Raw genomic sequence first — 12,101 nt, 5'->3', positions numbered from 1 at the left:
CACCTCCCCAAAGGAGGCAGAGGGCACAGTGCACGCCATGTCTTCCACGCACGTTCACAGTTTAACCATTAACAAGGAATGTGTCAGATGCCGACTCTTGAGATGAAATGGCAGGGTGACTCGGGGTTGTCTCCTGAGAGATGGGCACCGGGTTACGCCCGTGCAGCATTTCAGAACAAGCGCTACCTCTACCCACCTGTGCAAGACTCTGGCATTTTGGAAGGAAGCTGGGGGAGTCGGAGGTGTCTCCTGAAATGCAGTGGGAGTCGGAGTCCGACGCCGGCTCCATTTGCCTTGCCTGCTCAGTCCTGCTGACTTCCTCCAGTGGTTGCTCCCGGGTCTGGAGGTAGTGAGGGAGCTGAGCAGGGTGAAATTATCATGGGCACTGCTGACAGGCTGTGTTTCCTCCCTGCCTGGTATCTTTTGCCCCCTAATCTTATTTTGAGATGAAGAGAAACATGGGAGCTTGTTTGTAATCAAGCCAAAGTCTGTGATTCCTCCAGCATCAGATGGCCAATACACTACTTAGGTCTCAGTATACTCTGTTTCACCTGATTTACAGCCTGAAATTTGAGCCTTTGGATCCCTACCAAGTTGCATTTTTCCCATAAGAGTGGCCTGTATTACAGAACGTATTACCAATCCCACCATGTCTTGACTCTCTCCATGGTAATGTCCCCCCAGGCTTATGCTGTAGACAGAGACAAATCCAAATTGCCCACCTGGCTGCACAGCTCTGGTCATGGCAAGTCTGAATTGTCACTAAATCCAGGAAGCTGCAAGGGGGGCTGCTGCTAAGAGCCTAGCACAAAGAAACAGAATGGTAGGGGTGAATGCAGCATAAGCTGCTTCCCATAGGGTAAGTGCTTGATTTGGCTGGTAGCAGAAGAGCAGTGTGCATTGCTGAGCTGTAAAAGCCTACCTATAGCAGCCTGAAGTCAGGTGAGATGAAGTCCACCCTCTGTCTCTGACCTAAGCAAGGATGAGCAAGGAACTACTGGCAAAACTCTAACAGGAGAAGGAAGTATACAGAACGTGGAAAAGAGGATAGGCCACTTGGGAAGAATATAGGGATGTTGTCAGAGTATGCAGGGATGTGACAAGGAAGGCTAAGGACCCTTTGGAATTAAATCTGGCAAGGGATGTCAAGGACAACAAGAAGGGCTTCTTCAAATACATCAATAGCGAAAGGAAGACTAGGGAAAATGTGGGCCCGCTGCTGAATGGGGTGGGTGCCCTGGTAACGAAGGATTCACAGAAGGCAGAGTTGTTGAATGCCTTCTTTGCTTCAGTCTTTACTGCTAAGGCCAGCCCTCAGGAATTCCAGACCCTGGGGACGAGAGAGGAAGTCTGGAGAAAGGAAGACTCTCCCTTGGTGGAAGAGGATCAGGTTAGAGATCTTTTGTCCAAACTTGACATCCATAAATGCATGGGCCCCGATGGGATGCACCCATGAGGGCTGAGGGAGCTGGCGGATGTTATGGCTAGGCCACTCTCCGTCATCTTGGAAAGGTCCTGGAGATCAGGAGAGGTGCCTGAGGACTGGAAGAAAGTCAATGTCACTCCAGTCTTCACAAAGGGCAAGAAGGAGGAGCCAGGAAACTACAGGCCTGTCAGCCTCACCTCCATCCCCAGAAAGGTGATGGAACAGCTCATCCTGGAGGTCCTGGAAGCATCTGGAGGACAAGAAAGTGATCAGGAGTAGTCAGCATGGATTCACCAAAGGGAAATCATGCTTGACCAATCTGATAGCCTTCTAGGATGGGATGCCTGGCTGGCTAGATGAGGGGAGAGCAGTGGGTGTTGTCTCCCTGGACTTCAGCAAGGCTTTGGACACTGTCTCCCATCACATCCTCCTAGGGAAACTCAGGAAGTGTGGGTTGGGTGAGTGGACAGTGAGGCAGATTGAGAACTGGCTGCATGGCCGAGCTCCGAGGGTTGTGGTCAGTGGCACAGAGTCTAGCTGGAGGCCTGTAGCTAGCGGGGTCCCCCGGGGGTCAGTCCTGGGTCCAATCTTGTTCAAATCATTAATGACCTGGACGAAGGCACAGAGTGCACTCTCAGCACGTTTGCTGATGATACTAAACTAGGGGGAGTGGCTGACACACCAGAAGACTGTGCTGCCATTCTGAGGGACCTGGGCAGGCTGGAGAGGTGGGCGGAGAGGAACCTCCTGAAGTTCAACAAAGGCAAGTGCAGGGTCCTGCACCTAGGCAGGAATCACCCCATGCACCAGTCCAGGCTGGGGGTTGACCTGCTGGAAAGTAGCTCTGCCGAGAAGGACCTGGGAGTCCTAGTGCTCAACAAGATGGCCATGAGCCAGCAACGTGCCCTTGTAGCCAAGAAGTCCAATGTTATCCTGGGCTGCATTAGGCAGAGTGTTGCCAGCAGGTCAAGGGAGGTGATCCTTCCCCTCCACTCAGCCCTGGGGAGGCCTCACCTGGAGTACTGTGTCCAATTCTGGGCTCCCCACTACAAGAGAGACATGGGACTCCTGGAGCAAGTCCAGCAGAGGGCTACAAAGATGATCAGAGGAGTGGAGCATCTCTCCTCTGAAGAAAGGCTGAGAGAGCTGGGCCTGTCCAGCCTGGAGAAGAGAAGACTGAGAGGCGATCTCATCAATGTGTACAAGTATCTGAAGGGAGGATGTGAAGAGGATGAGACCAGTCTCTTCTCTGTGGTGCCAGTGACAGGACAAGAGGCAATGGCCACAAGCTGAAACACAGGCAGTTCCATCTGAACATGAGGACAAACTTCTTGACTGTGAGGGTGACAGAGCCCTGGAGCAGGTTGCCCAGAGAGGTTGTGGAGTCTCCTTCCCTGGAGATATTCAAAACCCGCCTAGATGCGATCCTGGGCAATGTGCTCTAGAGGCCCCTGCTTGAGCAGGGGGGTTGGACTAGATGATCTCCAGAGGTCCCTTCTAACCTCAACCATTCTTTCATTCTGTGATTCTGTGATCTTGTAACATCGGCACTGAGAAGACAGGAGACATGATTTTTTTTGAAAGTGGCTGGTGGTTCTGCTAGAGTGTTCTATCATTAACTGATACCTTCAGTGCTCTGTAATGGAGGAGAAATCTGTTCCCGTACCGAAAGGAGTACCTTTTAATTTAGTTGCCCCAGGTGTTAGAGTGCTGGTGGGGAGTTTTGCAGGTGTTCTTATGAGAAAACACTGTAGAAGGGGAGTACGCGCAAAAAAATGGTAGCCCTCCCAAGGTGCCACAAAAGGACTGGTTCGTCCATTTCCCAGTGGAAGCACAGCATGGGTTGCCTGTTTCAGACAAGGGTGCCTCCACAGAAGCCATTTTCAGGCATGCAAGAGAGTCTTTGCAGCTTTGAAGACAACACTGGCAACAGTTTGATTTTTTGGTGGAGAAGGATTTTATATTTTTTCAAGGTTCAATTACTCTTATCAGTATGTACAGTATTCTGAAGTTAACCAAATCAATATTAGCTTCCAGCCAGGGGATTTCTATGTTTTCATGTGACAGTCTTCTGTTCATCTTCACTGTAATTCTGAGTTAGGTTGACATCTAATGTTGTCTTGCTATATTGTTAAGTTATATTTGCACATGTGTGTATGTGTGTGCATGCTTGTATAATGCCAGTGTAAAATGTGTAATGCCATTTCCAATAGGCACCTTGGAAGCAACTAGTCTGCACTGGAGGTGTGGAAGGAGGATGTGTGTGCATGTGTGTGCATGTGCGTGAAGTATCTGTCTGAGGTCTGGCCCGGACACTGGCCCCTTGGCCTCTTTCCTTGAGGGGAACATGCAGAGGTGCAGAGATAGCGTACAGACTTGAATTTTGCTATGTCCCTTGTAGGATCCACTCTTATAGTGACCATCACTTTCCCTTTTGAGTAGTGCCTGGAGCAAGGGTGGGTGAAACACTTCCAGCTAAGACCTGAGATGTGCTTGGGCTAAAAATCCCTTACTGTATTCTGAAGTACTAAACTGCCCACATGTGACTAGAAAGACTAGGATGTTTCATCTGAACATTTTGAAAGAAGGAGGATGCCTGAGAAAAGCTCTAGGAACGTGGCACTGCACAGACCTCATGAACTGCTGGAGGGGTTGTAAGCCCAACGGCAGGGGTGAGGTCCAGGTCTGAAGAAGAAACTCCAGGGGGAGGGTGGAAGATGAACTGCTGCAGGAGTCTTGTGAAGAAGAGGAAGAGCTCCATTTTGGCAAGAGTCTCACCAGCACAGATCCTCCGCCCTGGAATGCAGAACAGCCACAAGAGTGTCAGTAGCAGCTGCTTCTTGGCCTGTTGTCAGGGTCTTTGAGCTCTGTCTGCACAAATTCAAAATTCAGGCCCTTTGGTAATGTTGGACTTGTGAAGTTAGCAGATATAGAATAGAGGAGAGGAGAGCTCTGGGAAGTGTTTGAGGAGCATCCTGTATCCATTTGGCGGAGAAACCCTCCCTATGCTGGTTTTACCTTTACAGGCTACTTCCTAAAGTATTTTCTTTATTGACCCTTGTTGGAAATAGCTAATCCTGTACAGCATCAAAGTATCTTGAATCAGAGCAGTGTGAGGTATTGGACTGGATAGGTATTAAAGTGACAAGACCGGCCCCCCCCCCCAGTCAAGGCCTTCCTTATCATGAATGGATTACAACAACTTTGTCTGACTGTGTGTGCAAAGAATGCCAATGTCTTTCTTGACTGCTATGCTCTACACTCGGTCCCGCAGGAAGGCAGGACACCACACTTCTTCACTGTGATGATTAGATACTTCTATTGGGCAGATTGTTGGCTCTGTGCTGTTCCTGAGGAGTTTTGGTAAGGAGCATATGCCGATGAGAGAGGTGCTACAGATAGAGTGCTCAGGTAAGGGCGGAGAAGGTACATTCGCCCATGTTCCTGGGGTAGTCACGGGCAATGTGCTGGGGGCTAGGAAAAGGCTGCAAGACAAGAGAGCTCAGGGCAAGGGCAGTGCTGGTCACCAAACCACTTGGGAAAGAGTGAGTGTAAGATGTCCAGTCCCCCTCAGAGCCCGACAAATAGAAGAGAAGGTACCTGCTGAAAAAGGCATGAAAGCTGCTTTCTTTACAAACTTCCCCTCAGAGTCAAGGAAATGCTCTGGATAGAACATGTCAGGTTTCTCCCACTGGGATTTGTCTCGCAGAACAGAGGCCAGCAAGGGGATGACGTAGGTTCCCTGCAAGCCAAGGCAGAGCAGTTATTCCATTGCTAATGGCCCTACCGTGATTTTCATAGCAACAGTGATTGCTGGAGCTCCAGAAACCAGGTTTATTTAGCAGGGGAGCTACTGCCAAGGTAGCTATGAGAATGCGAGAGTGAGCGAGCATCTCAACACAAGCAGAACCTAAAAGGGGACGTGTTGCAGAGCGGACATAGGGAAGAGAAGGAGTGCTCAGAGCTTCTCACCCTGGGAACGAAGTAACCTTTGAGAGTGACGTCTTCAGTAGTCGCATGAGGCAAGTTCAATGGCAGGATATTAGCAAACCTCTGGATTTCATGGATGACAGCATCTGTATATGGCATTTGAGATCGATGTTCGATGCGCGGGGAGGTTGATCCTATCACTCGCTCTATCTCTTCTTGGACCTTTTCTGTGAAAGGAATATGGATCATGCACAGATTGCTCACTCAGAGTCCCTTTCTCCTGCTAAGAATAACAGGAAGTGGAGAATCCACTTTTCGTTTGGCCTTGCCCAGTGTGGAGTGCTATGCACAGTGACCTGGTGAGAAGGAGACTGCAGGCTGCCTCATTCCACTTACTCTGAATTTCAGGATATTTCATCATGAGCAGAAGTCCCCAGCGCAAAGTGGTGGATGTGGTCTCCATACCAGCTATAAACAGATTTTGCATAACCTCATCTAAGTTGTCGTTATGGAAGTACCCATTGGTGTTACCTTTCTCCTGGAAAAAATGAATTGTTATCAATATTAACTGATTAAAGCTTTCAGAAGGCCCTTTAAAGCTGGAGAATCAGTGATTATTTTCATACTCAGACCTCATGGAAGTGTTAAGTTCCAGAGAACAGAAAGAAATGTGAAACTATAAGCAAAGACAGCATGTCTTGCTTTGTTTGGTGAAATGAGGATTTGTATTTTATTTATGAACCAAGGGGGACAACAGAAAGCTGTTGTCTGTTTTCAGTTTCTGTCCTAAACTGAAATGATTGCATAGTTTTTCAGCCCAGCCACAGTTCTAGGTAGGACTTTTCCTCAAGCTAGACCTCTGCTGAAAAATACATCTTTAGCTGGCCTGTCAAGTGTGAAAAAGAAACCAAGGAGATTTGAAGAAGCTGCTGGGATTCAATTACCTCTTGTTGCCGGACAAGAAAAGTGTCAATGAAGCTCCTCTGGTCATTTTTGTCGAGGGTTTTGAGATGTTCTGTAAAAGTGGCCTTGACAAAAGCACCAACTTCCTCTCTGTTCTTCACAATGGTTTTGTGGTCCTTCAGGAAGATTCCAAAGACTGGGAATATATTGTACAGCTGCAAGATGCAAAGGTGGAGAGAAGTCAAAGATAACTGTGAAGAAGAGTTACCACAGCTCAGCAGCCCATACTGACAGAAGTTCTTACCGAAAATAGTGTGCGTCCTTACGGTCATGATGCAAAACACCCCCTCTTTGTCCCTCCCTGCACAACCCTGCAAAATGGTTAAAACTGATTGCTTTTACACCATGTCTTAATCACCCTTATCAAAAGTGGCCTACAAATCACTTTTTTTTCTGCAGATGCCCTTGACTACAAACACAATTTCTTCCTTCTGTGCTTCTAGAGAATTCAACGCTCCCTCTCCACACCAGTTGTACTTGTATATCTCAAGTTTAAGAGAAGGAACCTGTTGTTCTCATGCTATTTCTTGACCGTGTTGTTAGTGGGGGAGGTGGGGAACAATGATTAACTTCTGTCACATGGACACACACTGCTAGAATTAGATTACATGGCCTTGAATTCTGCTTTGTGAAATGAAGTACTAGTAATATCTCAGGCCGGATGCTGGCAGGATAAATCCATATACAGTGAGAGAGATCCTTTTTGCAAAGCATTTGTCGTGTGCAGGTATATGTGCTGTGCTGGTGAGGAGTGAGGGGATGTGCAATTACCCTCTGTGTAATGCATGCTTTGGAAGAGGACTATGCAAACAATATGAATTACCGAAACTGATGGACTTCCAAGAAGCCTGACATTTTCGTTCACCAAAGACAGGAGCCTTTTCAATGTGGGATCTTCGTAGTCAAACCGCTTTCCAAGCAATATGGACATAATGACATTAGAGACAGCTGCATTTAGCATCATGGTCATCTCAAGAGGTTTCCCTAGTGTGGGGAAAGGTTGTGCAAAGACCATGGTTAATGATTATTCTAACAAATCAAAGAATTACAGTAGCTACCATGTTGTAGCTAGCCTGTCAGGCAGGCATGCTCTATGCTCCACCTGACCAAAAGAGGGGCATGCCTGGAGTGTACTGTGTTTCCTCTGGAGTATATGAGCCTGGGTTTTCTTCCTGTAGCTGTCAGGGGAAAGACAAAAAGAGTGGGAGGGACCTGTGTGTACCCACTTCTGACGCTGATACACGGTTAAGAAGCTGCTGAGGTTTGTTGAGGAGGGAAAGCAGAAGGTGCACACTTGTCAGGAGGGACAGCTCCCCCAGTCAACATTTCACATGCCCCTGGGGGCCATTAAGGCAGACTAGAGTCTGGATCTACACCTTCTGTGCTCTTCTACTGCCTCAGTGACTGTTACAGACCTGATTGACCTTCCCTTTCATGGGAGCTCCTCTGCTTGGATATACATACATGTTCACTCCTGGTTACTCTTCCTTTCCTGTTGCATATACAGATTTCAGGCCTCTTTGGTGCATCCTATTTTCAGCTAGCCATAGCTCCTGTTTTCAGAGGGTCAAGGGGAATACTTGAAGCCTAGATTAGCATAGGGAAGTAGAAATCTGATTCTAATCTAAGGCAGTTGGGGCAAACCTTGGACAAATAAGGAGTTGTTTGATTTCCTATTTGATTTGGTGTATCTTCTGTCCTCTTCTCAATGTACCCACCTAAAAGTCCTCAGCTCTAAGCCACTTCCTCTGGTATTCCTCTATCCTCACTAGAGATAGAAAGAGAGAGAGAGGCCTCCAGATGAGGGTTCATTCAGTTTGCATCAGAGTTTTCTCCAAAAGGAAGGATTGAATCTAATTCTCCAGCTGCTGAATTCCATGTTCAGTAGAAAACAGGCTAATGAGAGTTCTTTACTTACTGTTGAACTTAAGACCTGAGATCCCTCTGCATAATATCCCCAATTAAGTAGGCAAAATAAGCTGCATGAATTACCCTTTTTTTAATACCTCTTCCTTCACTGAGGAACGATGAGGAATAAAGGACTCTAAACTAGACCAAGGGCTTAGACAAGACATGAAATAATTAGATGGCCACAACAGGGTGAGGTTAATCCATCTTTGGGTATTGATTTCACTGCTGCTTTGCAGAGGAAGAATTCTGTAAGAACACAGCAATGCATGGCCGCAAAAGATTAAGCCTGGAGAGTGCTTCAGATCACCAGCCAGACAAGTCCCTGGCTGCACAAAGGTGGCTACTGCCAACCTGGTACACCCACTTCCTGAAATTCCTGCTCTTGATAAATTAACCTAGTGAGAAATAATCCTGACTGATGCTGGTGAAATGAGTAACTGGATCTTCTGTCCCCTGCTGGAAAGGATTTCTTAGCCACACACATTTAAGGACAATCAAAGTTTTAGTAGATATGCAAGTCCTTGCATTTGCCTCTGCTTTCATCCCCATGCCTCTGAATTTATCAGAGATTGTCATTTGTAGTGACATTGCATGTGGAGGGAAACATTCCTTTCCTCAAATGTGCTGTTTGATGTTTGACTCCATGTTCAAGTTCCATTACCTCATTGAATGCTTTTCATTTGCATATCAGGCAATTGCCAGGTAGATGGGCAGAAAGTTAGATAGGCAGATAGACCATGAAAACTCATGACATCATTGATGCTGAAAAACTATATCTTTGAGGGAGCTAAGAGCTACTTCCTCACCATCTTTGGCATTCCTGCAGGAGGCCTGAGGAAAATCAGAGAAGTTTTAGGAAAGTAAAAGTCTGCCTACCTTTGTGTGACTCAATGGCATCTGCTAGGTGTCCAGTCTCTTCCACAATGAAGTCCTCTATGGCTTTCTTGCCCATTCCAAAGTCTCGTAAGGTTGTGAGAGTAAACCTTCGCATCACTTTCCAGTTTTCTCCACTAGAAAATAGAATTCCTGAAATGTAAAATGAAAGTATAAAATTAGAAATTTCAGAAAGAGAGCAAAGATCCCTTACCCACTCTGAATCCTGGTAAACGTGCACACTGGTAGGAAACACATTCAAACTCTCAAGGCACATTGTGTTCTCATGTAGAGTGAAATGAGACAGGAAAGAAATGCTGGGAGAAAGCTGTGAGGGAAGCAGCTGCTGCTCAAAGTTCATGTTCTTGCTGATGCCTTCTGAGGGACTAAGGATTTTGTTGAGCCTGGATTAGAGCAGAGAGTTGAATTTGCATCTCATCTGTGTGAGATGGGTATGCTTGTTCATCTTAGATGTCTCCTTTGGGAAGAGATGCATCCCCCCTTGGGAGTGTATGTGTTCTTCCACAGACCATAGGAACCAAATGACAACCTCTGATGTGGGTATCTGTGTGGAAAATCTCCCCACTTGGTCAGATGAGTCCCACCCTTGTGCATCCTAGCAAAGCTGCAGAGAATTCTCAGGGGCATCTTCAGAGAAGTTTAGGTCAAGCAGGTGCTGCAATTTACTTTCCTTGCACCTATTCCAATCAAACTTTCTTATTCTTACTGGGAATCTTGTTAAGTCCTGAGGACAGAAAGCATGTAAACACGGGTCAGCTTTTAACAAGACATTGGTTACTCACAATTGGTCACAAGATACAAAAGGGTCCATCCGTGTTCACTATCCAACTCACCATTTCCTTTTACAATTTTTTCGAGGACTGGGATTTCAGGTCTCCCTGCAAATGCATTTGCGTGGTTCACCAGAGCTTCCTTCACTGTATCATATCCTGACAGCACCACTATTTTATTTGGTCCCATCTGAAGGCTGAAAACCGAGCCATATGTTTTGGACAGCTAGTGGGATGAAGGGAGACAATGGGTTCAAATGATGACCACCAAGCCCAAAATAATTAATTCTCAGCCAGTTCAAGACTCTTTTGTTCACCTTCCTATACAGCACTAGAATTTCCCTCTATGTCCAGCATGTGGAGAAGAGGTCATGGAAGTACTCACAGAAATGTTGGAACTGTTATGAGGATAATGCCTCACAATGGGGTCTGCAATCCTCTACTAATATACCTTTTGAAGGGAACAGCCTAAAGGCTGGCTTTGCTCCTCTGAGTGCCCATGTAAGCGAGGATTACATCGTAGGGTAGGACCATGCCTGGGGAGTGCCCAGCAATGGGAGGACAAAGTGCAGACTAGGGCCTGGATGCTGCCCTTGCAGGATAATACCCAGAGGTATGAAACGGTCTGGGAATTTTGGTTTGGGGAGGTAGCGGAGCTGAGAAGCCCTCAGAGAGAAGCATTTCAGGGCCCTGACTTGAACTCGGACAATTCAGAGCTCTTTAGGCTAACACAGGACAGCAGACTTGCTTAGCTACGCATGGCTTTAAAGAGACAAACACAAAGAGAATTTTTCAACAATTGTGAGAGCTGTTCAGATTGTGGTCAAACACTTGACACCATGACTGGTGTCAAGTGCACTTCACTAAGTCCAGAGTTACTGCCTTTAGGGGGACAATGCTAGAGCTCACATCACCCACACCAACACCCTCTCGTGAAATGCCAGTGATGGGAAGAGCATCTAGAAGAAAGAGTGAATCTTGCTATATTTGAAGCTGTCTGCCCAGAGAACTTTTTGTAGTCCTGCTTGTGAGTCAGCAGCTTCCTTAGACAGAGAAGGAGATGTAAGAAAAAGAACAGAAGAGGCTACCTCTAGCATCGTCCGATAAGGCCTCTTCAGATCCAGGATGTGCAGATTTCCAATGATGGGTAGAGGCCTGGGTCCTGGAGGAAAGCCATCTCTTGCATGGCTCTTCCAGAAATATTCTCTTTTCAGAACCAGCAGGAGAATCAGGATAAGCACTAAGCCCGCAAGAGCAAGGTTGGCCCAATCCATTGTTGTTCAGCAGAGGCTTAGCTGGGGAGAGGAAAATGCAAGCCAAAGTGCAATTTCCTGTCACGAGTTAAGAATCTGAAGCACTAATGACACTCATATACTAATGGAGTTATGAGCTTCAGTGCTAACAGATGACAGGAGTTCTCTTCTGGGTTCTCCCCACTGGGTAATCCCTACTAGGCACTCTCTGCACCAGGTGCACTCTTCTACTTTTCTTTGCTCTGTCCTGGTTACTGTTTAATGGGAGGCGTGTGGCTTTCTAAACAAGTCCTGTGCATTGGCGTATAAGTCTTGAGGCACTACTCCAATTTGGAAACAGCAATTCAAACAGCACCTTGAGCTTGGAGGGTGAAAGTTCATCTCTAAAGCAGTAGTCGACACCAGAGAGACATTGAAACCTACAGAAACAGGTCTGCAAAGGATACCCAGGGGTCATCCCTATTAGTTAAAGGCTCTGCTCTTAGACATTGCTGTCTCAATGTCCTCTTTAATACTATCTAGACTTTCCTTTGGGAATATATTCCAGGGCTCTCCATTTCTTACCATCATAAAATCGTATTTATATAATTATGCATGGCATTGCACTATATACTGCAAATTAAGTTCTTATCATCTCCCCACTTTCTCCCCACTTCCCAGAATGAGAAGACATAAACTTCAGTATATAATTTGTATCTGATATGATGCATCTCTCTGGACAAGATATCCAATTGCAAAGGCAAGGCTATGACTGCACAGTAAACTAAACTAGGCCAGGACACTCTCTCTGACACTGGAAGCACAAAGATCTTGAAGGTGTAGAATTGATTTCAACTCCCCAGTGTGGCAGCGAATAGAAAGTGAAGAGCTACTGTGGGTGCTTATGCTTAAAGGGAATATCCTGTATTTCAATCTGTGTCCATTGCCTCTCATCCTGTCGCTAGGCACCACAAG

At 46.6% G+C, this 12,101-nt stretch overlaps 1 protein-coding gene across 1 annotated transcript; it reads right to left on the bottom strand.

Moving 5' to 3' along the window:
• Positions 1 to 3,359: 3,359 nt before the first annotated feature.
• LOC104144862 (cytochrome P450 2K6) lies at positions 3,360 to 11,407 on the bottom strand. The gene is made up of 9 exons (XM_009676074.2): positions 10,983 to 11,407; positions 9,958 to 10,120; positions 9,107 to 9,256; positions 7,143 to 7,303; positions 6,301 to 6,474; positions 5,753 to 5,894; positions 5,399 to 5,583; positions 5,027 to 5,168; positions 3,360 to 4,222 (listed from the first exon to the last, which is right to left on the bottom strand). The coding sequence occupies exons 1-9, from the start codon at positions 11,166 to 11,168 to the stop codon at positions 4,035 to 4,037; spliced, it is 1,491 nt and encodes a 496-aa protein (XP_009674369.2). The 5' UTR covers positions 11,169 to 11,407; the 3' UTR covers positions 3,360 to 4,034.
• Positions 11,408 to 12,101: the final 694 nt, after the last annotated feature.

Source organism: Struthio camelus, chromosome 3 (assembly GCF_040807025.1).
Source record: "Struthio camelus isolate bStrCam1 chromosome 3, bStrCam1.hap1, whole genome shotgun sequence".
Lineage (NCBI taxonomy): Eukaryota > Metazoa > Chordata > Aves > Struthioniformes > Struthionidae > Struthio > Struthio camelus.
The sequence above is the reverse complement of the archived record's forward strand: the minus strand, read 5'-3'. Positions and strand labels throughout refer to the sequence as shown.